Source organism: Synchiropus splendidus, chromosome 17 (assembly GCF_027744825.2).
Source record: "Synchiropus splendidus isolate RoL2022-P1 chromosome 17, RoL_Sspl_1.0, whole genome shotgun sequence".
In the NCBI taxonomy this organism is placed as follows: domain Eukaryota; kingdom Metazoa; phylum Chordata; class Actinopteri; order Syngnathiformes; family Callionymidae; genus Synchiropus; species Synchiropus splendidus.
In genome coordinates this window covers 11,616,770-11,641,976 of record NC_071350.1, presented here as the reverse complement: position 1 = coordinate 11,641,976, position 25,207 = coordinate 11,616,770, and the positions used below count along the sequence as shown (strand labels likewise).

Here is a 25,207-nt window from a genome sequence, read left to right as displayed (position 1 = left end):
CCTTCACATAGGGGTTCCCATGCTTGTCGTCGCCCAGCCGCAGCGTGGCTCTCTTCCTGGGCTGCTGGGATGGAGCAGCGTCCAGCAGGTCGTACAGGAACTCGTTGTAGATCTCGTAAAAGGACACCCAGATGGAGAAGCGCACGCCATCCTGCAGGTCGTCGCCTCCGCTGTGCGAGAGGCTGTCGGGCTCCAGATTCACGCTGTCGCTGTCTGCCAGGAGAGGAGGACACGGTGACGCTTCCATCGGTACTGACAAGCTCCTCGCCACATGTTTGTCAAATACGTGAGTGAAATGTAATGTAATGGATGAGTGAGCTCACCTCCCAGCTGAGTCAGGATGTTACTGGAGGACGAGACTCCTCCGATCCCGCTGTCCCAGATGGTTGTGGTCCCGCCGCTACGTGTCGTGTTCTTGTCCTGGAATCAAGGATTGTGTTGTTATAATACACAACACGTGACCTGGGGAAACAGGAACACACCCTTTCCCCCTCGACCATCACTCACCTCACTGAGCAGAGAGTTCCGGCGCATTTCCTCCATGTGGACCTCGCAGGGCTCCAGGTGTCGGACGTCCTGATACAAGACTGGCTTGAGGTCCAGGCCGCTGTAGAGGCGACCCTCCAGCTTTCGGAAGAGAGATGCGAGGGCACGCGGCAGAAGCCCGGCTTCTCTGCCGGTTCCTACACATGAATTGAAGCGTCAACATCCACCGAGTCAGAATCGGTGCCATCATTGTGACTCATCTCACCTTGAATGGTGTAGGTCTTCCCAGAGTTGGTGACGCCGTATGTGTACAGGAGCCGGTTCTCGCCCTTCAAAACATCCCCGACCATGGACTTCATCGAGTGCTCGTAAAACTCCTGTTGCGTCGTCTCGGCTGCAAAGATCTTGGAAGATCAAAGAGGATTAGACTCACCCGACCTGGGGTCGCGACTCAACCGGTGCTTCAGTTACAGATCACGTGACACACCTGTGTGAAGCTGAACTTGTGCATGCTCTGGGAGATGCCTTTCTCTGCCGTTTTCATGTTCAGAGAGGCTTTCGGCGCTTTGAGGAGCAGAGTCTGGTCGTCCTGGACCGCCACACAGCCCTGGAAGAGCCAGTCACCCAGTCAGAACCTTGAAGAGCGATCCTGGGGTCAGTGCCTGACCTGTTCTTCGCCCCTCTCTCTCTCCGCCTCGGTGAGCGGACGGATGCGCAGGAAAACCTTCACCCTCTCCGTGTTTCCTTCGTCCCCGCTGCCCCGCCGCACCACTGCAGGTTTCACCACCAGCTTCTGGGGTGTCATAAAAATACAACATAAAATACCTATTCCATTTTAAATCTCTATCTTAAACTTTAAAAGCGTCAATCTAAATGTCCAAATGAGCAACAACATTCACTCAAACAACCATTAACTAGGTTATTTTCCTTCTTTTTTTGGACTTATCAATCATTAAAGACGTTGCAGATTCACATGTTTCAGTCCTTCCAAGGTCTCTATTTAACTTCCAAGATACAGCACAGATGAAGATGAAGTTCCCATCCGTCCATCACTTCACATGAGCCACATCTCACCGGTTCTGCAGCAGCCTGACGGATGTCCAGTCCTGGTGAGATGACCGATAGCTCAGGAAGCCTGGGTCGTCCCAGACCTCCGTATTCCGCCGCCGTAGATTCAAACACCGCCATCTCTTCCTCATCGTCGGAGCGAAGGCCATTTGGGGACAGGATGAAAGCCATGACCGCCTGCGGGATGAAAGTGAAAACTTGGTCAAGCTACAGCCTTTATTATTCTTGTAAATAACTCACACATCTTTTGAGAAATGAAGGCAACAGGAAAATAATTTAATACACCATTGTTACATTGCTCATTTACTCAACTTCGCTCTGCTCTTCCCGAGCCTCCTCTACCATAGCGCATCTTTATCATCCTCTCATTCACTCCTTCCTTAATCCATGAACCTCACTGGTTGTCTTGCTCTCCTTTCACCTGGCATCTCCACCTCCAACATTCTATGTGCAACATGTACTGTGTCTGTAATGGTCTCCAGCTCTGTCTCCTGTCTACATGTCACGCCCTAAAACAAACATCAGGGTCAACAGGTCTCACCACGTTTAAGTTTCGAATAAGCACCTAAAGAAGGTGCAGGATTTTTGGTTGAATGTTTATGTTATTCAAATGTAAATACGGACACTTTTACCCTCATGCAATTGCAGGTCGGTTTTGACACAAACATTGCGCAATGCTGTTTCCTTCGAGTCAAAACGCTGCGGTATATTCAAAGCTGCGTTACAAGATAAACAGGACATGCGCTACCTGCCACAGCAAGTTCAAAAACGAATTAATATGTAGCGCCCTCGAGCAATTTAAGGCGTGATCTGGATGGAAACGTCCAGTCCAATAGATTATATTAGACTTTAGATATTTTATTAGTCACACAGTGGGGAAATTCAACGTGCCACAGCAGCCAATGACAAACACACTGACACAACATACATACACACATGTATGTGTGTGTATATATATATATATATATATATATATATATATATATATATATATATAGTGACTGACTGAATACAATCAATTTTATAACATGGATGCAAGGTTTTACGTTTTCCAAAGGGTAACGCAAACGCATCGATGACGATGTATGAAGTTTTATTTAGCACGGAAAACCAACGAAAAACAAGTGAAGGTTCTAGTCGCCATGTCTGAAATCGCAACGCGATCATACCTCGAATGGTGTAGACGAGAAGGCGTCTCTACTTCGGTCTGTTTCCTCGGTGGTTACAGTCTAATAGAAGCGAGTCCTGTTTCCCCTGTCGACACCGAAGCGTTGCTCTGAAGTCGCTGCGAGACGATATTTGAACGACGCGCCTTCTCCTCGCTGATTGGTCACAGCAACACAAATAACTGCTCGCTGATTGGCTGCTGCTAAAACAACGTTGCCACAAAGAAGGTGCACTTCCGCCTGAGTTGCCTACACCGCCACCTACTGCGCAGAATAACACATTACAACACCCAGGCGTAGACGTAAACGCCAACACAAATAAAGGTAAATACCGGGCTGAATTTCTCTGTTTATTTTGAACTTCTGAAATTATACAAAAAAAAAAAAAAAAAACACCAACAAAATATAACTCTTTCTGACAGACCAGGGGGAGCATTTAGATAAAAATATCGACTTTTTTCAGGCACATTTGTAATTTAGTTCCCAACTATAAAAAAATAAAAGGGGGGGAGAATTATTTAAAATATATAATGCTGACTAACGCAGCTTCCCCTTCAGTCATCAGCTTGTTGTACAGACTCGTCCACCGTGCTTGTGTGTTGTTGCCGAACTTGCTTCGGTGGACTTTCTAGTCTCCGTCTCTGAACGCTGTGCCGGACTCCATAAGCAAAGTAGATCAATAAACCTGTTGGAAAACAAACTGTTGTATCTTTGGAAATGATTGGAAATGTTTGTCACTTACCCAGGGCCATCCACAAGGCATAGCGGAACCACGTCCCGGGTCCCAGCTGGATCATCAGCGTGATATTGACCAAAGTACTGAGAACAGGAAGCAAGGGCACCAGAGGGACCTGCATGCACACACACCTGAAGTGTTACTGGTTGAAATAATGATGCAACAGGCTCTGGATAACAGTGAGAAACCCGCCTTGAACGTAGCTCTGGCCGTGCTCTGAGGCTGCCTCCAGATCAGCAGGATGCAGAGCACCAACATGAGAGTGATCGCACTGACCAAGAGGACACTCCAACACTCGAGAGACTGCAGCGACGCTGATGTCTTTGTCACGGTGACACTCAGCGCGATGCATAAAAACACTATCACGGTGGAAAAAAACATTGACATCAGATGAAACTGAGGTTTTGAAGCGGAATACACCACTTACGCATTATAAACGTAATAAAAGAAGCAGCACTGGACGTCATCAAGGTGGCTTGTGGAGGAGGGTGGAACAGTTGTCGGATAGAGAAGGTTTCTAGTTTGTTGGCAGCCTGACCAGGATCCGACTGGTACCTGTGGATGCAGTTTAGAAGATGCAGTCAATGAGATAAAAAATAAACAGACATGACATTGTTATGTGTGGCATGAGAGTCTTGAAAGAGCAGGTCGGCCATTTCTTCCATGTCATTTATTATGTTTTATATTGTTTCATAACATCATATTTCAGCAAGTCATATAGTGAAGTGATATCATGAATACTGTTATCTACTCATTTCCCAGAACTAGAAAAGCACTGTTCCTTGAATTTATTCGTGACATATCACATACCATGAATGATGAGGCCAAAGAGCTTAAACGGAATGTGGATGTGAACAACTAAAAGTGCAGTGTCAAGACTCATTTCAGGTCACGGCTTGGGTGATGATGACAACGTTATTCTGTGATCCATCTTACAGTTAATATAAATGTAAATAATAGTGTTCATGTACCTCAGTATCAGAATACAAATGGCCACCAGTGTGTAGGCAAACAGGGTCCCAATAGACATCAGGTCCACCAGGGACTTCAGGTCGAACAGAAGCGTCATTCCGGCTGAGGAACACAATTATGATCCGCATTAACCCTGGCAGAAACGCGATAAAAGTCTGAATGAATTTTACCCGCCACGGCACCCGAGGCCAGTGTGGCAACGGCAGGCGTTTGCCTCTCACTGAGATCACTCAGACATTTGAAGAGCAGCCCGTCTCTGGACATGGCGAACAGGACACGTGGCATCGGGAACATGGATCCTAGAAGGCTGCGGATGCAGGAAAATTGTCTTATTTGAAGCCTATTTAGAAGTATCAACTGAGCACATCGTCGAGTGTTGGTTTAGAGGGAGTTCCATACCTTGTTGACAGAGCACACAGGGATCCCACTGCGACTGCATACTGGGCCGCGCCCCAACCAACGTAGGTGAACGATTCAGGCAGCGGGCTGCTGGCGCTGAGTAAATAGTAGGGCATCATGAGGGTCAGCGCGGCAGACACACCGAAATAAGCCAGGAAGCAGATGAGCAGGGAGCTGATGATGCCCAGCGGGATGGCCCTCTGAGGGTTATGCACTTCCTCTCCTGGAAGAAACACATGTCAGACTCGACATTTACACAACCATTTCAGGGTCTCACCTGAGGAGGCGATGCAGTCGAAGCCAACGAAGGCGTAAAAGCAAGTGGCTGCTCCGGTGAGCGTTCCCTGCAGGCCAAAAGGGAAGAACCCTCCAGTGCCGCAAGGAGAGGTGTCATTCAGGGAGGTGCAGTCTCTGTTGGGACATCACTGTTATCCTCCCCGGTTCAAGACGAGACTCATATCTTTATTACACTTTGAACTGTGCTTCCCTTTTACCAAATCACAGACCTGTTGGACATTGTACTAGGGTTGTAAGAAAATATGGATGTATTCAAATATCATGATACTTGCGTGATATTATATCGATATTTCAAGTGATACTAAGTAATACATAAATATATGCTGCTGCATAGTTATTTTGTTGTTTGCGATACAGCGAAGGAGCCGCTCACATGCGCAACTTCCTGCTGTTTTTAAACCTGCCTCTAATTTCACGACAGAACGATGGAGGGAGGGGTCCGTGTCAGACGCCAAAGACTGTCTCACTTCAAAACTTTGATACTCATGGACTGCCAAAGTTTGCCTCGTGGTTTAAAAGTTGGCAAAAAACTAAATGCATAACACAATAAATGTGCTCCAAAATGTGAAGAGAGAAAGAATTAAAAAAACTACAATAAAATCATGTAAAAGAGAAGTGATAAAATCCAAACAGTTATTTAAAGTAAGTAAATAAATAAATCAGTCATGATACATTTTGCCATATTGCCCGACCATTTCAGGACACATTTGAAACAAATGCATTTTCTGCTATTTGTTTCTGCTAATAGCCTGGCAAAATAACAACAAGTGTCAGTAGCTAGTTTTTTACAAATGAATAGGGATTTTCTACAGGACTTTAAGCACAAGTGCGCTTTGGCCGAGGTTCCTTTGGTGCTGAGCCTTGGGATTTTTTCAATGAACCAAGAGTGCTGTGGCTCAAAAAAGGTTGAAAAACACAGGCCTATAGTATGGCGAGAAAACATACTTGGGTGCATCTTTGAAAGACTCTTCCCGGATCTGCCAGTTGTCCAGGTCTCCTTTAATGAAGCCGGCGAGAATGACAAATAGCAGCACCAGTACGTTCACTGCTGTGAAGACCTTATTCACAATCGCCGATTCTTTGGCCCCAAAAGCAAGAACGCCTGGAGAGAGAAAAGGCACTTTAGGGCGCCTCATTTCTGGTGTTGTCAGAGGGAGTTGGTTTTACCTGCCAGGATTAATATGAGCGCAGCTGCAAAGAAGTCTGGGTATGGAGCTAATCCAGGTAAATCCATGGCTGCGTGGTCTGCCAACATACTGCTGATCTCGTTTCCAATGAGATCATCGAATGTACCGCTCCAAGCCCGGGCCACGCTGGACGCACCTTCAACACACAGGGGGGTTATATCACACCAAAGAAACGCTTCTGCACTGTCGCTGCACTGTAGGCTCCCAGTTACCTATGATGTAAGAGAGTAGCAAGTTCCAGCCGGTGACGAAAGCCCAGATCTCTCCCACGGTCACGTAGGTGTAGAGGTACGCCGAGCCAGTCCTTGGAACCCGGGCGCCGAACTCAGCATAGCACAGCCCGCTAAAGATGGAGGCCACGGCTGCTATCAGGAAGGAGATGATGATGCTGGGTCCGGCCACTGATCGGGCCACTTCCCCCGACAGCACGTAAACCCCGGCGCCCAGTGTGCTCCCCACCCCGAGGGCCACCAGGTCCACCGTGGTCAGGCATCGGTGGAAGTTGGACTCCTCACCTTCTGGTTCGATTGGCTTTTTGCACACCAGACTTGGGAGGAACTTTGAGTCAGACATCCTGCCAGTGAACAAACCAATATTTGGCGTGAAATATTTGATAAAAATAGGAAAAACAAGGTATGTGAAAATTTAATGGCAGCAAGTATGAGTGTATTTCACTTTTAAATCCAAAGTCCCTGATATCAAGGATGAATATTCCATTTATAAACATAGTTTTCGAGCAAAAGATTGTGGAGATTTAGACACACTTTGCTGTGGAAGTAGTAGAATCAAGTAAACTGTGCAAAGGTACATGGAATATATGTCTGTAATGTACAGAAATATGAGCTATGAGGCATCAACATGCCGTGGATGACACATCAGACAGTGACTGCTTCATTCATAATAAAAAAAAACAGTCCCTCAGAAAAAAGGTTGCTATAAAGGAACACTTGAAACCAAATAGAGTAAATAACACTGCAACAAATAGGTTTTTCTAAGGTACTTAAGAGGTCTGTTAAGCAGCCTTACCTTGAGCTGGTCGCTGTCAGTTGAGCAGCTGTTTTGACGCGTCTGCCCAAAGTGTGAGAATGGTTCCATCCGTTCGCTCTTCTCGCTCCAGCTCTACATTTTTTTACACATTACGTTACATTTCAGACGCTCCTGCCAGTTCCCAAAAACACTATCAAAATGGTTCTCCGGGAATTTGAATTCGCCGTGAGGACGATCTTAGACCAACATTTCACACACGAATTAGAAACTGCAAGTTGCCACACAGAGAGTCTCCCATTCCCATCCCATCTTCTTCTTGGTGATTTTGGGGTCTATGAAAACTACTTCTCAGTTCATTATTCTTCATTTGCACTGCATTTTATAAGCTTGTTTTCTGAGCGTGTCGTCACGAAACAAAGGAAACTACATTTGGTTTTGATGGCTTTGATCATGACCACTTATATCAAGCTTTTTTTAAAGTCGAAGCAGAGTAGAAGTGACGTGTGGAGAAGCTTGGGGACAAGGGACGGGAGGCTTGGACATGTTGTTCAGAAACTGTCATGGAGAAGAAGAGGAGCCAGTGAGAATCATGCATTTGATATGGGGCTCACCAAGAGGATTGGTTTGGATGGACCGATCTTCACTCCTGATGTAACTAAATAATGAGAGACAAAGAAGCAAGGCTCATCTTAAACCACCCAAAGTCCATTTCACATCAGAGGTTCAATCCACATTAAGTCATTGAGTGACTCATTTTTTTCCAATAAATAAAAAATGTGTTTTTGGTTCGGGGTATGACACTTTGTCTTTCACTCTGAGGCTGCGGTGCGAAGGCTTTTGTGAGTCAACATGCAGTAAAGTGACATTGCTTTGGCTGGGCAGGTCTGCTCAGCAACAAATGGAAGGGAGCTCCATCAGAGCAGAAACACAATTGTTTGAGGAAGAAAGTGGTGCAGACCAGTGCTTCTGGGGTTCCTGCGGTACCACGTGTCACCTGGGCTCGTGCAACATAATTACGCCTCTTTATCATCAGATAACATGAGTAAACAAGTGAGAGAACTCAGTTTACAATTGAGTTAGTTTCTCCACATGACCGTGTGAGTTGGTAATAAAATGAAGCAAGTCAGTTTCTGCCACCTACTTTACAGCATCAACTTTATTTATACAGTTAATTTAAACATCACAAGATTGATGCCAAGAAAAAAGAAACATAATAATTATAAACCTTTAAGTTGTTTATTACAAAACGAATGTGTAACATGTTAGATTTGGGAACAGAAAACTATTAATAAATGACTTTATTCTTTATTTACAGTTATTTATTTACACTAGAAAAATCTAGTCAGACACTAAGTAATACTTTATAAGGATTAAATACTGGATATGCTGCCGATACACATTTGAGTAAGTTGTTTAACTAGGGTAGTAAATGTTCCTGAGTCTAAAGTGCGACCAAAGAAGGATAAAATCAGCAATGTCAAGCGCTAAAAGATTAAGTAAATTCCTCAGTGAAATTACACTAGAGCAGTGATTCTCTGTAAATAGTATCATTTGTCTATAAAATTACCACCACTGCTTAACACTGTGTCCTTATTCACATGTAAAGAAAAGAAAAAAGAAAGTAATATGGACAAACTTACAATGAAGAATAACTTTATTATCAATTTGCCTGAAATTAAAAATAAATAAATAGGGGGAGAAGGACTGCATTAGACATCAAGTTCAACAGAACCACAAGTCGAAACCAATGTGGGACTTTTCAAACAATGCCGTGTGTCAAACTACCAAATAAAGAACATGGGTGGTAAAGCAAGCTCAGCACATCAACAAAATATCAGACACTTGGCCAGAAAATGTGAGCAGAAGTGTGTGTACTCGGATATTTGTCTCAGTGAGGCAGTGATGAAGCAATACAATATTTCAACAGTTGGTGTTGATTTAGATTTGAGGGGTGTGAGTAGACTTCATTAGCTGGAGGAAATGGACGACCCCGCAGCTGGTCAATGATTCACCAGGCAAAGGAGGTTTTGAACACCATTGTCCCCATCACCTCATTCTGCTCCTGGAGATTTTGCTTCCAGGCCTTAATACCTGCAGTCGAGACACTTTCAGATATGGTGAGTTTGTTTGATTCTTCAGTTCGTGCAAGTCAGCGTTGCCAGTCTATACATTGATTTAAATCCATTTTAAAAAGAAAAATCAGTCTGTGATGCGACACTGTGACTGTAAAACAAAAATGTTTTTGTGCTGAAATGTGCATTTTTATAAATATCTAGAGCTGATATGAGTTACAATAAAAACTAATGTTATAAGTTTAATGAACTCAACCTAATGCTATGCTGAATGTTACTAAATAATATTTAAAACTAAAAAATATAAACAGAAGATTTAGACTTTTTTAGAGGCTTGATCTGGTAGAACAAGGGAAATTGTTCCGACGACTTCATTATCATGGTCCTGCTCCAGCATTTTTCCACGAGTATTAGCCCGACGTGGAGGTGTTTCTCCATGACAACGGGGTTCACTGGCCGTGGCGTGAGACTGCAGGAAGGAGGCTCATTAGAGTGTGACTTCACTTTCAGCTCACACCTGTTTTGCATCACGGGTTTCAGCCAGTGTTGCCACTCACCATCAAACAATAGCACTGGAAAACAGGCAAAGTAAGTCCACTGAAATGTTTCAGTGTCAAAAGGATTCTGTTGACCTGGTCATACCCAAGTGTTTTGTTTACTCTCAACCAAAATCACTAACTTGGATTTGTAAAAACTATAGCAATAACACAATCGATGTTATCGAATGACATAGATTGGATTGTCGTGAATGTTACTGTTTTGGAATTGAAGGGCAGAATCCCTAACACGACCAATGATCTCGCCTCATTCAGATGAAACACTGCTGCTGCCGACGACATGAAGAAGATGAAGTGCAGCCGTGAGATCGACAGGAGATAAATCCCACATTCACATTTGATTCAGGAGCATTTAAGCTCTTGCCAACATGCAGCTTGCTACATTTCTTCTGCTGCTCCTGGCGTCAAGTGCTGTCATTTCCACTTACGGGCCCAACCAGAGAGCGCAGATGACCGGCGACATCCTGCTGGGGGGTCTTTTCCCCATTCACTTCGGTGTTGCATCCAAGGACCAAGACCTTGCAGCGCGGCCAGAATCCACCCAGTGTGTCAGGTAGTCTTAATGCAAACAAACACCGCTGTGTCCTGGATAACCCGAACTTCTGTGCAGGTTTAACTTCCGAGGCTTCCGCTGGCTGCAGGCTATGATTTTCGCGATAGATGAAATCAACAACAGCAGCTCGCTCCTGCCAAACATCACTTTGGGCTACCGGATCTTCGACACCTGCAACACGGTGTCGAAAGCCCTGGAGGCGACGTTGAGCTTCGTGGCTCAAAACAAGATCGACTCGCTGAATTTAGACGAGTTCTGCAACTGCACTGATCACATCCCGTCCACTATTGCAGTGGTGGGAGCGGCAGGATCTGCTGTGTCGACTGCGGTCGCCAACCTGCTGGGACTGTTTTATATTCCTCAGGTGAGGAAACCTGCCGACTTCTCAAGTGCACGCTGACTTAACGGCTCTTCTTTTCAGATCAGCTACGCCTCTTCAAGTCGCTTGCTCAGCAACAAGAACCAGTACAAGTCCTTCATGAGGACCATCCCCACGGATGAGCACCAGGCCACGGCCATGGCCGACATCATCGAGCATTTCCAGTGGAACTGGGTGATCGCGGTCGCTTCAGACGACGACTACGGCCGTCCAGGGATTGAGAAGTTTGAGAAAGAGATGGAAGAGCGTGACATCTGCATCCACCTGAACGAGCTCATCTCCCAGTACTTTGAGGAGCAGGAAATCCAAGCTCTCGCCGACAGGATTGAAAACTCCACAGCCAAGGTCATCGTGGTGTTTGCCAGCGGCCCAGATATTGAGCCTCTCATCAAGGAGATGGCGAGGAGGAACATCACCGACCGGATCTGGATCGCCAGCGAAGCCTGGGCGAGCTCTTCGCTCATCGCTAAACCAGAGTATCTCGATGTGGTGGCGGGGACCATTGGCTTGGCTCTCAAGTCAGGACACATACCAGCTTTCAAAGAGTTCCTCCAACAGGTCCAGCCGAATAAAGACAGCCACAACGAATTTGTCAGGGAGTTTTGGGAGGAAACGTTTAACTGTTACCTCAAAGATAGCCCCAGGTTGCAGGAGAACGAGAACGGCAGCACCAGCTTTAGGCCCCTGTGTTCTGGGGAGGAGGACATCACAAGTGTTGAGACGCCCTACCTGGACTACACGCACCTTCGAATTTCCTATAATGTGTACGTCGCAGTTTACTCCATTGCTCAGGCGCTGCAGGACATTCTCACCTGCACTCCAGGAAACGGGCTGTTTGCCAACAATTCCTGCGCAGATATAAAGAAAATGGAAGCATGGCAGGTAAAGCATGGCAGAATTTGATTCTCCTTCCCGTCCTCACTGAGTGATGGTCATGTTACACATGACTCAAAACACCTTCAAACACAGCTAGGCATCAGGTGAAAGAATGCTTTGGTCCAGAGAGGCTTTCCCTTTGCCCTTGTCTAAAGAGAGGCGACTAGATAAGAGAGGGCAAGTGATCGCTCAAGGACGGAGATAGATAAAGCTCGCAATGAGCTATCATTGACCTGTCTACCATAGGGTTTCCCACAGAGCTATATAGTTGAATGAACCGACCACCAAAACACACTTTACTCTACTTTCAATTTTAAACTCCGCAGGTGCTGAAGCAGCTCCGACATTTGAACTACACCAGCAGCATGGGTGAGAAAATACGCTTCGATGAAAGTGCCGACTTGGCAGCCAACTACACCATCATCAACTGGCACAGATCAACCGAGGACGGCTCGGTGGTGTTCGAAGAGGTCGGCTACTACAACATACACAGCAAGCGCGGGACAATGCTGGTTATTGACAAGACCAAGATCTTGTGGAACGGACAACACTCCGAGGTTTGTTGAGGACTTGTTGTTTATCCACCATCACTGTTGCATTGTGGTAGGTCACATTAACTCACTGGAAAGTCAGTGTTATCTTCTCGTCCCCAGAAGAGATGATAGCTAAGCTGACGTTTTCATGCTCCTTGCCTCAGGTGCCGTTCTCCAACTGCAGCGAAGACTGCGAACCTGGCACCAGGAAAGGCATCATCGACAGCATGCCCACATGCTGCTTTGAATGCACCGAATGCTCTGATGGAGAGTACAGCAACCATAAAGGTACCGTAGCATTCATGGCTAATCTGCCCCCGGGTTCTCATCCTGAGCTTTATCCCCTGCAGATGCTAGCGTTTGCACCAAGTGTCCAAATAACTCTTGGTCCAATGGCAACCACACGTTCTGCTTCCTGAAGGAAATAGAGTTTCTTTCCTGGACAGAGCCGTTTGGGATAGCGTTGACCATCTGCGCGGTGCTGGGTGTGGTGATGACATCATTCGTGATGGGCGTGTTCGTCAAGTTCCGCAACACTCCCATCGTGAAAGCCACAAACCGAGAACTGTCCTACGTGCTCCTCTTCTCCCTCATCTGTTGCTTCTCAAGCTCGCTGACCTTCATCGGAGAACCTCACGACTGGATGTGTCGCATACGCCAGCCAGCTTTTGGGATCAGCTTCGTTCTCTGTATCTCCTGCATTCTAGTCAAAACCAACCGGGTTCTTCTGGTGTTCGAGGCCAAGATCCCAACTAGTCTCCATCGTAAGTGGTGGGGGCTAAACCTGCAGTTTCTGCTCGTCTTTCTCTTCACATTCGTCCAGGTGATGATCTGTGTGGTGTGGCTCTACAACGCTCCCCCGTTCAGCTACATGATTCTCGACATAGATGAGATCATCTTCATCACCTGCAACGAAGGCTCCGAGATGGCGCTCGCCTTTCTCATCGGCTACACCTGCCTGCTTGCCGCTGTGTGTTTCTTTTTTGCGTTTAAGTCTCGAAAACTCCCCGAGAATTTCACAGAGGCCAAGTTCATCACCTTCAGCATGCTGATCTTCTTCATCGTCTGGATTTCCTTCATCCCGGCCTACTTCAGCACCTACGGCAAGTTCGTCTCTGCTGTCGAGGTCATAGCCATATTGGCATCCAGCTTTGGAATGCTGGCTTGTATCTTCTTCAACAAGATCTACATCATCCTCTTCAAGCCCTCCAGGAACACGACTGAAGAAGTGCGGTGCAGCACCGCCGCCCATGCCTTCAAGGTAGCGGCGAAAGCGACGCTGAAGCATAACTCCGCTTCAAGAAAGAAGTCCAGCAGCATCGGCGGCTCCTCTGGTTCGTCCCCGTCGTCCTCCATCAGCCTGAAGACCAGCGACTGCGGAGGTTCATCCGGCAGGCCGAGGGTCAGCTTTGGCAGTGGAACAGTGACTCTCTCCTTGAGCTTTGAGGAATCCAGAAGAAGTTCACTGATGTGAATTATACTACGATAATCCCAAGTGTTTTATTGGACTGTTATTGAGATACAGCATTTATTTTCTCCCCCTCACAGCAAAGCTAGTGCACCCCACCCCCCACCTCAGTAATGGACTCAACTTTATCCAACCGTGACATTCATGTTCACTCATGTTTTGTACTATAAAAAGCATCAATAAAAACATCACTTCAGTGACGCTTCAGTGTTCATTCTGGCTGTTTTACTAACATCTTGTAATGGTTATAACTTCCATTGATAAAAGCTGAATCAAAACAAAAAAGGATAAGCAATGTTTTCCCCTCACAGTGGAGGAGGCCCAGGCTCTGCTTGCTTATCACAGGGCCCTGATATCTACAAACACTCAGGCCTCTCTCACATCTTCATGTCACCACTGAAAAATTTCCAAACACCATAGTGATGGAGGATTGAACACACAGAATATTTATAGATTTAACTTTGCAATCCTGTAACTGCAAAGCATTGAACCTTTGACATGACATTTGTTCTTCAGCCACAGAATTGCCAGCCCCTTCAAGACATCTGTTGATAACAGGGAGAATACATTTACTATGGAAAGAATTTGATGGCATCAAGGTTAAAGTTTCTCCTTACTGTGTATACAGTATATATTGTTGCAACAAGACAATTGTATCCAAGATTGAAATTGACGTTTGTTGTTGTTACAGAACATGTACTATGTATTTGTTCTGTTTTGCACTGTTATTTATGGCTTAATTTATTATTATTATTATTATTTTTTTAAGTAAATTGTTGTAAAAGATGAGAATTCTGACTAGTGCTTTCCAGTAAATTACACAGCAATGTACAACACATTCAAATATGACATTAAGTTAAGTGAGTGCCACATGCTTTCAAACCAATGTAAATACTTCAGGCTCAAATTGGGGAAAAGGTCTTCATCTGAAAATAGTGCAGGACTTTTCTTGTGCCAAACATGCTGAGACACCCTGCAGCTGGAAAACAAAACAAGCGTGTGACCAGCAAGCTGTCGGAGCAGAAACAGCAAGACCAAAGCATAGACGGACAAAATAGATACATTAAATATAGTATTTAAAAAACAAAACTACAACACTGTAATGTTTCTTTTCAATATATATATAATTTATGGATGTCCATATCCCACCAAAATATGAAGTATTGTATCAATAAATCGACAGTTTAAAGGGAAACAAACTGGACTATTGCCCCAACAGGAGTGTTTAATTCAACGTAGTTGTGTATTAAACAAAGCATGTTGCGTTGTATTAAAGCTTTAATTAAGATTCAGTCGCCGTTTGTAAAACAGGAAATACTAAGCACGTTTGCAAAATGAGATTACAAAATAAAAAAAATTGCAGGGCTTTGTATATTGACACTTCCGCGATTGTAGGATTCAGACGATCATAATCAATGTTAAGAACTTGTGAATCAAACAAATGTTGCAATTTGATGGTGACGACCCCGCCTTCCCAACGCAGGTTCACCGTTATACCTTTATTCTGAAAGGACAACACCGGATGTACTTGCGTTATTTCACGTGAATTTATTACCAAACAGTGTCGTTCTGGAGTAGCGTTAGCCTGACAGGTAAGAGGAAACCTCGCTAACTTCGAATTATTTGAACTAAATCCGGGGAAATTGTTTCGTACATTTGCTCCTGTAAGACATTTGCTATACCTGACTGTTGAGAGCGGCTAACTTTTATTGTGCTTTGCAGCTCACATCCGCATTCGTCTGCTAGCCTCGCAAATAGGACATTTACAATCCAAGTTTTTGTTTGTCATCACCAGAAACATGCAGCTAATGCTACGATTACGACGACATTACGATTAGAAATTTGCCGCTATGGTCCCCGAAGATGCTTTTGTTGTCGTCTGCAAACATGAGATGCGGATGCGAAACGTTTTACATTCATTTTTATCATAACATTTCGCTGTAACGTCGTGAATGGAACGTTACAACACTCCCGAGGACAGTAATAACGTGGTAGCTGTGAACTGTGTCCCTTCTGCTCATGTGTTTATTGGTGACGTCGCTGTAAATCATGTGAAAGAGGAGAAGGAATGAGTGTCTGGTATCGCCAGAAAGCAACAGTACAATGAGAAGGAGGAGTGAGTCAGGTGAGAAAACAACACAAAGGGACCAGCTGGGTTTAGGTTTCAGTGTGAAAAGTGTCATTCAGGAGGCTTTTCTTTTGAAGAGTAATGTGCGAAGTGACGAGTGCTTGAAGAGAGGAGCCATTGTTTATGACCTGGTTACACTAACCTTCAGGTCCCAAGCATCTGTGGAGGACATGTTCTCACTGACAAATACCGTGGAATCCATTTGTTTCCATTACGCCACCAGTCAAGATTCTGTGACTGAGCGAGTACTGCCCTTGCATCACAAACGCATCGAACCCCTCCGTTTTCCCTCTGTAATCGAGTTGAATGTGATGCAGTTGCAGTATAAACTTGTGTTTAACTTGTGCGAGAGGAAATCCATTGACTGACTTGGACCCTTTGTGTTACAGTTCATGCGAGTCGGCTGAGGATTTGCGGGATTCAGCGATGGATTTATGCTCACAGTCGGTCTGGATGTGAGGCAGTTTCACCCTCAGCCACCATCATTTTCACATGAGGACAATGTGAAGTTGACAGTGTTCCTCTGGAGTCTGCCGCATGGAGGAGAAGTCCTAAACCAACAGCAGGGACTGTTGTCAGCGGCGTCGCAGCGATGGGCCTCTGCTCGCCTGTGTGCAAAGCTCTGCGCAGGGGGAAGTACTTTGTCTTGCTGCTGCTGTCGGTATCGGTGCTGGTGTGGATCGCCACATTCTCGAGTGAAACTGTGAAGGCAGTCATCGGAGCGACCAGACAGACTCTGAGTAAAGCTGAAAGCCTGAGGGATAAAGTGGAGTCTTTGACGCCGGCAACTGTGCGGGCTCATTCTCCCACAGCAAGAGCTCAATGCCCACAGCAGTCACCGCTTCTACGTAAGTTTTGATTCTATTGGAGCTGGTGGATTCCACGCGAATTACCAGTTCATTTGAAACAACAAAAGGTCATTTAAGTGAGAGATTTATTTGTCGGTGTTATGTTGAATAGTCTTGATTCTGCTGAACTTGGAATTTGTTTAAAATGTTGGTTAAAATTTAATATTAAAGATTGAAAAGTTCTATTCTAACTTAGTGTAAGAATCACTTTAAGTACATGAGCAGCCAGCAAAGGCCTTTAAGAGCACTACAAACGTCCCCGGTCCATCAACTCACTGACAAGTTAATCTAGTCTTGTTTATTGTTCCTGCAGAAGGAGAAGTGAAGTTGACGTTTGAATCCTCGCTGACACTCAAGGACGTAGAGAGCGAAAACTCCAAGTTGATGCACAGCGAGTATGAGCCTGCGGACTGCACAGCGAGGCAGAGCGTCGCCATTCTCATCCCTCACCGGCACAGAGAGAGACACCTCCTCTACCTGCTGCACCACCTGCACCCTTTCCTGCAGAGGCAGCAGCTCCATTATGCAATTTATGTCATCCAGCAGGTGCCGTTTGAAATACTTCAATAGAATTCTTATCTTACGTGACAGAGATAAATTAAAATTACTGTCATATCTTTTACGTTTAATCCTTTCATTTAAAATTCATTGAACCTGATTACATCACCAAAACAATTTTAAGATTTTTTTATTTGGTTTTGAAACTTTAAAAAAACACAATTTCATTTGAATATTTAATATTTCAATTTCACCTTATTGAGCATTCGTATTGATAATTTTTCCCATAGTAATTCAACATATATATTTATCCAACTATTACAATTTTCCCCACATTTCATTGTATATTATTGTTGTATTATATTTTGTTGTCTTTTTGCTTTGTGTCGTCAAACATTTTTTATGATTATTTTTCATTGTCCTCTTGGTCATTTGCGTATTAGAGCTAATAATTTATGGCCTGTTAAGCAGAACTGTGTAAAATTCTAAAATAAAACAACTCATTTTCTGGATGGAAAATGATTCAAATGCTACCAAAATATATATGAAAAAAACTGCCATGTAAATGTATTTTTTTTAAACATGTTTTGATTGATTTAAACAAAAATGATGAACAGATATTGATTTTTTTTTTTTTTTTTAGTAGCTTCATTCCTTCTCTTTGTGCCACAGGCTGGAGATGTGACATTCAACCGAGCAAAGTTACTGAACGTCGGGTATCTGGAGGCCCTGAAGGACCACAGCTGGGACTGCTTCATCTTCCACGATGTGGACCTGGTTCCCGAAAATGATCGCAACTTATACTTGTGTGATAAACAGCCGAAACATTTAGTCGTTGGCCGGAACGCGACGGGATACAAGTAAGAAAGACAGGACAGAGCGAAACCTTGAAGGAGTGATGTGGATCATTTGTTTGGTCTCCTCTGGTCTCAGGTTGCGTTACAAAGGATACTTTGGAGGAGTCACTGCAATGACCCGAGAACAATTTCTCCAGGTCAACGGATTCTCAAACACTTACTGGGGATGGGGCGGAGAGGACGATGACCTACGCATCAGGTAATAACCACATTTAACAGTGATCATTTTGTTGTTCTTCTGGAGACCACTAGGTGGCAGCATTGATCCATTTTATCAAGGCAACAGACTTGCGCTTTAAAATGAGAATGTCTAAACACCACATAAGCACCTCAGTGGTCTTCCTCCTGTGGCTCCACAGACATATCTGTACAAAACTGGCAGCCTCTTTTTTAGCTTTCTCAGTCAGCCATCTTTGTTTGTGCTGTCTCTGTGATAAACTGTATGTCTCCAGAGTGGAGCTGCAGAAGATGCGGATCGTGCGGCCGCCTGCGGACGTGGCCCGCTACACCATGGTGTTCCACAAGCGCGACTCCGGCAATGAAATAAACAAAGACAGGTGAGCACGACGGGACCCAATGAAAGTCCTGACCGGGCAGAATGGACCCCCTGATGAGTCTGCTCTATCTTCCTCTCACAGGATGAGGTTGTTGGGACGAACACCACAGGTTTGGAAGAAAGACGGCCTCAACAGCTGCTCCTACAAAACCCTGTCAGTGGAGAGACTTCCTCTGTATGTGAATGTGACGGTGGACATTGGGAAGCCGCAGAGCTGAGACACTGTTTACTGTGTGCACGCCATGTTCGCACCATTCCAAACAAAACAAGTTTCCATTTTGCCTTCAGTTTCTCATATCAGAAGCTCTGCTTGGACGTTTGCATTTAAGGTACATGCGAACATGTCGACCAAGGCCATGAAGTGAGTTTTACTTTCTGTTTAAATGCCTTAAGCTTTCTTTCTCGCAAGTGAGGAAACGCTACTCCGGCCCCACCTGGTGGCCTTCCGCTGTTAGCAAACTAGTTTGCACTTTTCACATTCCAAACTTGACTGACATGTTCAGATCTGGCTCGGTCACTTAAAGCAATATGGCGAGTGCGTCAGTGAGTTTGTGAAATACAAAGGTCAATTTGTTTGATGAGTGAACACTGGAATACACACTTTCCACCAGTAGGTGGGAGAATGACCCCCAAAACTGCCTTCTTATTACTGAATACTTTTTGAATTGCCTCCCATGACTGGACCATCCTCACACAGAAGTTGAAATAAAAGAATATGTTTGACTTAATACATAAAAAAATGAACATTCACAGTGGCAGTGTTCGTCTCCGTGTGGAGTTTTAAGGCTTTATTGTATCATGGTTCCTTTTAATGTCAAGGTAAATTCACAAGCCATGTTGAAGTTACTTGTATTTACATGCGTTTTCATCCTGTAAAAGGGTCAATGTGATGCTGTGAATGACTGAAGCCTTTGAAGTAGCAAAAATGCCTCATTTCAAAATGCTGAGATCATTTCAGAAAATGAGCCAGAGTTACGTGCCAGAAAACAGAACTATGAAATTCTAATGATTATGATCCTTATGTGGTGACAGGTGTGTGTGAACGTCAAAAATGTGTTTGGTTGCAATACTTCTTAAGGGACCTATGACTGACAGAGTCACCTCTGTCAAACTTTTACGACTGAAATATTGTTTTTTTTTAAAGAGAAATCTTTAGGGTGTAGGGTTGGTATTTATTCCCAAGAGTATTTAAAGTAAAAGTAGGATGATATCTGTGAAATTATATTTGCCGCCTCATGACAAGAATCATAAGTCTATCATTGCATGCTCATAGTATCAAACGCTTAGGTTGCTGGTTTGTTCTTCCGTTGTTGTTTACATGACCATGTCAGTCTTGAGAACTGACAGTTACAAATCTGAAACTTCCTGCCGTAGCTGAGCTTGTACTTCTTGTACTTGGAACCAATCTGTGTGCTTGTTTAGTTTTTGTACTGGATTTGAACTTTATATGAACAACTGAAGAAGTAAAGACTGATTTGCCAATTCATTGTTTCCTGTGTTTTATTACTCTTTTTATTCTATATATTTATTTATATAAATGTATAGATAGATGTATAGATAAATATATAGAACATATAAATACATAGATATATAATTGAAAATTAAATCCCACATTATTTAATAGTGATAACATATTGTTTAGCAAGAAAAACATATAGATATTAAAAATACATACACAATATTTATAGATTAAAGAAGTAGATATTTAAAATAAAATTTAATTCTGGTAAAATACCCTACATCAATATATAAAATATATTAATAATATTATTATTAAATAATGACCGATTTTTTTTAACCAGATTGAGGGATTTAATTTTCGTTTTTTCTAAAAAAAAAAAGTATTTTTTAGAAATGTAAATGTTTTTCTTGCTTATAAGACATACATTCACATACACAGACATTCACATACACATCATAGACATACACTTACATACATTCTTGCAATGTGGGAGAAAAAAAAAATCACCAAGCAAAAAAAAAAAAATCTCCAAGCAAAAAAAAAAATTCACCAAGAAAAAAAAATCACCAAGCAAAAAATAAATAAATAAAAAAATAAAAATCACTAAGCAAAAAAAATTTTTTTTTTGCTTGGTGATTATTTATTTAATTTTTTTTCTTGGTTTTCTCTGAGTTTTTTGTTTGTTTTTTTTACCTGGCGGAAATGGGCTTCCACAGGCACAAAGCCCATACAGACGCAGAAAACTATAAATGTTGTAGATGACAGAGGTCAACGTGTTTGGAGTGGGCCATCTAGTGGCGAAACGCAGACAACGCAGGGAGAAGGCGTAAACTGACTGTGTTTATTGTGCCTCGGCACAGTCGGAGATACTATCGAGGGACGCCCCTCGCGGTCATAGATGGCTCCCTAGTACCAATTGGACCAAGGGTGACTGAAGTAATTGTATATTAAAATGCAGAGTGATTAAAAAAAATGGTTTAAATATGTACAAGAATTAATCTATGTTTATTCATTTTAGTACAGTGTGCAAGAATGCATGTGAAAAATACAAACATTAAGACCATGGTTCAGATATTTTTTGTAAAGATTGTGTAAAAAAAAGTTTATTCGTAGTAGTTTAAGAGAAGTTGTTCCCAAAAATGCATAGTAATTAGTAGTAAATAAAGCAATATATCTACCATATCAACCTAAAACTTGTTTCACGTTGACTTCACTTTCTTATTAGAAGTGACAGACTAAAGACGATCTTCACTCGTGTGAAACTCTTCTAAACGTAGTTTCAGCCAGAGGAGTGTGAAACTATTTGTAGTTTGTAGCAGTCCTAACCATGAAATCACTTTGCTCCAAAGTTAGTCAGCGACAATAAAGGGACTTATTTTGGAACAGTGGGCCGAGGGAGCGGAGGGTCTGAGTCTTTGTGCGGACGCTATGATGTCATCTCCTCTTCCTTTGGGGCAGAAAGAAGCTTTGTCTTTACTGAGGCCCGGTCATGAAGAACACATGTGACATTCACACAACACCAAAATATCTCCACTGTCAGAGCCAAGTTCTCGTCTGCAAACATCAGACCCGATGCTCCATTATCAGAGGGACTTTCTTCCACAGAGGAACAATATCAATCTCATGAAGCGCCTACAAACATCCATCCTTTCATCGTGGAGGCCACAGACATGCAAAAAAACCTCCTCCAGAAATTGACTTCACAGTTTATCGTATAAATTCAAGCTTGGCCTTGTCACATGACGCCTCCATCTCAGCGCCATGTGACCTCTGCTGTTGACAGGAAATCGCTTGCACAACATGATTCTTGTTTTATTGCTCCAATAACAGTCGAGGAGTTTGACAACAGAAATGCGACGGCTTCACTCTTAACTTCAGACGCGAGACGGCAAAACATTTCGATTAGAGCTGGGACTCCATCGTGATCGATCCCATTTTAAGGATAATATTTAAGTCCAGTCTGTACACATGAGCTAAGCATCATGGTGGCAGTGCTCCAGTGCTGAGTCAACTCTCTGCTGCGCATAGTTGTTGTCATGTAGTTGAATGCAGTAGGACCTGGAGGAACCAGCCACAGTGGCAGTGGAGCGAAACACTGCCGGGGGCAGCATTGCAAGTGAAGTGGCCCCTGAGAGAGAGAGATTCCTGTCTGATGCTGAAGTTTTGATGACAAAGCCTGTTCTCAACATCACCCCGATGTAAGAGGAGCACTATGAGTGTCGCCATTTTTCACTCGTGAATTAGCCACCAGTGTGTGGTCCGGTTGGAAAAAGATAAACGGCTGTTCATAACCAGAACCATGTGTCCGTCCTCCTCTTCCTCCTCCCTCCTCGCTGCCCTCTCTGCAGTCACCTCCCACTTCCCTCTTCCTTCTGAACCCCTCTGTTTTTGTTTTCCAGCCTGGACTCTTTGCACAGGAAGCTGTACACATAGGAAGCATTCAGGAAGGTCGGGCTCCGCTTTCCCGTCAGAATGTGGACATAAACGCAGAAAGTGACTCCAGATCTGGGAGTGGACACACTAGTCAGCTGTTCTCCTCCCCTTCTCCACCCAGAAAAACCCTCTCAGCCACGAGGTGGTCTCTAAACAGAGCTCTCCAACAGAAAAGGCACATCTTTCTGGGATGATATTCGGGTTCTGAATGCTTCCTGTGATTGAGGAGTCGGCGTGGAATGGAGGGAGGGAGGAGGGGATAAAGAGAGGACTGGCCAGGGGAGAGAAGAAAAAAAAAGAAACAACAGGAAACCCAGAGATTCTGACGCGGGTTCTGCAAATCCTTCCCAGATAAAGCCTCCGACTGCCACGTCTGAGCCAGCCAACACTCACACTGCAAGTTTCTGTCACTATCAGCAGAGCAGAAGTTGATCCCGAGGAGGGAGAGCGTGGAGAGTGACGTCACTTCTGCTCTCAGCCTCCTTCGGAGTGAGCGGATGCAGAGGAGTCTTTTTTTTTTTGGTGGCTGGGATGTCTATGTGGCTGCCTTCTGACCGACAGGCTCGTCCACTCCCGGGGTCATATGGATCCATGTCTGCCCTCTCAAGAAGCGGAGCGTTCTGATCGGCTGGACGACTGAGTGGAGCCACATGAAGAATAAAGGGACCAAGCAGAAGTCCAAGAAGAAAGGGAATGACAATGCTTTCGGCTGTGACCTGATAGAACACCTTCAGGCTTCAGGACGAGATGGTAAAGCTCCCAAAACTCTCGCTACATTCAGACATGAGCTTGTGTGAGCTGAACAAAGTGTTGTTACGTAAGGATTCCAGGAGGTTTGACGTTCAACACGGGCCGCGGGGCTACATGTGTTTCAAATTTGGGATGGCAATGGCTTCACCCATTGGCCAAATTAAATCCTCATTTGCCACTCTGGGTGTGGCTGGCTGAAATGTGCTTTAGTCAGAGCAGCGCCTGTGACTAACCGAGTCAAACCCACTCGCTGGAAAACCACTCAGCAGTTCGACTAGACTGAATGGAGATGAGTTCCACACTTGAGCTCCAGCTTCTTGGATGTGAGATCCACTTTCACAACACTTGTTTCTGGAGATATTCCCATCATTTATGGTAACCAGACATATAACATATTTACAACTTTAAGAAAGACCTGTCGGATGTGTCAACAATGAGAGGCGGGACATTCGCGGCAGGAAGTCAGGGAGGTGGTCTCAGGAGTGCCCCCAGTCTGGGATATCAAAAAAGTTAATAATCCTTTATCGAATTAAATGACTACTAAACTCAATGGTGAGTCAAATAATGATCAAATATAACACATGACTCGCACTAAATAAGTATACAAACTTCAGGTGCTGCATGTAATTCGCGACTCCACCAGTAGGGGGGACTCAAAGAGGGGGGCCTATCAGGGCTGGACGCTACAAAACATTTTCATTTCATCGGCGTCTTTTCACCAAAAGGAACGCTGAAACACGGCAGCAGTGCAAATAAGACGTCAAATATTTCCAAGGAAGTTAACACACAAACAGCAAATTTCAACGTATGTGATATATAAACATAAATATTTTGGAATAAATACAATGGGAATCATCTAAAAAAAAAAGTCAATGTGAAACAATTCACTTCCCATTAAACCTCTCGCATAGAATCTAGAAGTAAACCCAAAATAAAGTTCATTTGAAGTGTCAGTAGTTGAGCAAATAAGAGAAATGTATTTATTACACGTATTTATTCATTGAACAATTACTCGTAAGACTACTACTAATCGTCCTCCTGTTAGTTCTACCACTGATAATGGCTGCTATGGTTCAGTATTGAGGTCAGGCAAGCGTGTTGTCTGAGCAGACACCCAAACCATCCACTTTCTGCGAAGCATGCCGAGGGCTCGCAGCAAGATAATAAAGCGCATTAGCCAGCGTCGGCGTTAAACGCTCCAGTGGTGTCGACAAACGTGGTCAAGCTGCGAAGAGCAGAGAAGCAGACAGCTGAACATGAACCAGCAGCGCCGTACGGAACCTGGAGCCCTTTCTATCAAGAATCCGACCCTGTTTACCTCCCAGTACAAGAATAGCAGTTCCAGCTTGAGGAAAATTAAAAGGCTAGTCAACCAAAAAAAGTTAGTCAGATGAGACAATAACACGATGCTGCGGAGTGTGATTACAGGCCAGGAACAAACCGGCTTGCATTTGCTTCCCAACTTGTACGTTTGTGTTAGTCAGTGGCTTCTTCCTGCTATTACAGGATGAATGAAGCCTTCGGGGTGTGTAATGAACATGGCGGACGCCATTACTGTCTGCAAAAATATGAGCTGCATTTAACAATATGGCCATGAATATCGGAAGTTCAGTGCGACAACATATATTTTCATCTCTCTTTCTGTATGTTCTATGTCTATAATTCACTAACATAGTTTCAGTATTTATTTAACATATCCAGCCTCTTAACTCACTCATTTAATGGTATATATATATATATATATATATATATATATATATATATATATATATATATATATATTATAATACTCATTTTGTCCAGCATTAATATACAATTGAAATATCGGTGACTTATCCTCCCACTATTTTAACTTGTTTTTAATATAAAATTATAAACTTTTACTTTATACACATACTATTCACTCTATTTTTTGTTGTTGCTTTGAATTTCTCACTTC

The 25,207-nt window shown here is 43.8% G+C and overlaps 5 protein-coding genes across 17 annotated transcripts in view; 3 read left to right on the top strand and 2 right to left on the bottom strand.

Moving 5' to 3' along the window:
* Positions 1 to 25,207, bottom strand: part of kif20a (kinesin family member 20A) — a 71,829-nt gene that overhangs the window by 2,851 nt on the left and 43,771 nt on the right. For 6 of the 9 annotated variants that reach the window (XM_053846887.1, XM_053846883.1, XM_053846882.1 and 3 more), the window contains 7 exons: positions 1,561 to 1,731; positions 1,154 to 1,279; positions 974 to 1,093; positions 752 to 890; positions 508 to 683; positions 324 to 420; positions 1 to 213 (listed from right to left, as the gene is read on the bottom strand). In XM_053846887.1, the coding sequence (XP_053702862.1) occupies positions 1 to 213; positions 324 to 420; positions 508 to 683; positions 752 to 890; positions 974 to 1,093; positions 1,154 to 1,279; positions 1,561 to 1,731 (1,042 nt within the window). Of the gene's footprint in view, positions 214 to 323; positions 421 to 507; positions 684 to 751; positions 891 to 973; positions 1,094 to 1,153; positions 1,280 to 1,560; positions 1,732 to 2,723; positions 2,913 to 3,262; positions 3,399 to 25,207 lie in introns of those variants that run through there. The other 3 variants (XM_053846890.1, XM_053846889.1, XM_053846888.1) reach the window with 3 other exon arrangements.
* On the bottom strand, positions 3,058 to 24,996 carry zgc:175280 (cationic amino acid transporter 2 family protein). 3 transcript variants are annotated; one of them, XM_053846894.1, is made up of 13 exons: positions 7,338 to 24,996; positions 6,827 to 6,885; positions 6,524 to 6,673; positions 6,292 to 6,447; positions 6,070 to 6,226; positions 5,105 to 5,238; positions 4,828 to 5,050; positions 4,599 to 4,735; positions 4,428 to 4,530; positions 3,884 to 4,011; positions 3,649 to 3,815; positions 3,463 to 3,571; positions 3,058 to 3,405 (listed from the first exon to the last, which is right to left on the bottom strand). In XM_053846894.1, the coding sequence occupies exons 2-13, from the start codon at positions 6,882 to 6,884 to the stop codon at positions 3,275 to 3,277; spliced, it is 1,653 nt and encodes a 550-aa protein (XP_053702869.1). In that variant the 5' UTR covers position 6,885; positions 7,338 to 24,996; the 3' UTR covers positions 3,058 to 3,274. The 3 variants fall into 3 exon arrangements, with proteins under 3 accessions (XP_053702869.1, XP_053702868.1, XP_053702870.1); XM_053846893.1 differs by having other exon boundaries at positions 6,524 to 6,885; XM_053846895.1 differs by lacking the exon at positions 7,338 to 24,996 and having other exon boundaries at positions 6,827 to 7,306.
* casr (calcium-sensing receptor) lies at positions 10,296 to 13,742 on the top strand. 2 transcript variants are annotated; one of them, XM_053846903.1, is made up of 6 exons: positions 10,296 to 10,480; positions 10,538 to 10,844; positions 10,902 to 11,741; positions 12,062 to 12,292; positions 12,433 to 12,556; positions 12,619 to 13,742. In XM_053846903.1, the coding sequence occupies exons 1-6, from the start codon at positions 10,296 to 10,298 to the stop codon at positions 13,740 to 13,742; spliced, it is 2,811 nt and encodes a 936-aa protein (XP_053702878.1). The 2 variants fall into 2 exon arrangements, with proteins under 2 accessions (XP_053702878.1, XP_053702879.1); XM_053846904.1 differs by having other exon boundaries at positions 12,406 to 12,556.
* On the top strand, positions 15,278 to 20,117 carry b4galt4 (UDP-Gal:betaGlcNAc beta 1,4- galactosyltransferase, polypeptide 4). 2 transcript variants are annotated; one of them, XM_053846900.1, is made up of 7 exons: positions 15,278 to 15,328; positions 16,254 to 16,712; positions 17,026 to 17,258; positions 17,883 to 18,070; positions 18,144 to 18,266; positions 18,520 to 18,624; positions 18,706 to 20,117. In XM_053846900.1, exons 2-7 carry the CDS (start codon positions 16,457 to 16,459, stop codon positions 18,839 to 18,841), a joined length of 1,041 nt encoding a protein of 346 aa, XP_053702875.1. In that variant the 5' UTR covers positions 15,278 to 15,328; positions 16,254 to 16,456; the 3' UTR covers positions 18,842 to 20,117. The 2 variants fall into 2 exon arrangements, with proteins under 2 accessions (XP_053702875.1, XP_053702876.1); XM_053846901.1 differs by lacking the exon at positions 15,278 to 15,328 and having other exon boundaries at positions 16,086 to 16,712.
* The window catches only part of arhgap31 (Rho GTPase activating protein 31), an 8,924-nt gene continuing 6,295 nt past the window's right edge, over positions 22,579 to 25,207 (top strand). Inside the window, exon 1 of the mRNA XM_053846892.1 lies at positions 22,579 to 23,268. Within this exon, the coding sequence (XP_053702867.1) occupies positions 23,169 to 23,268 (100 nt within the window). The 5' untranslated portion in view covers positions 22,579 to 23,168. The remainder of the gene's footprint in view (positions 23,269 to 25,207) is intronic.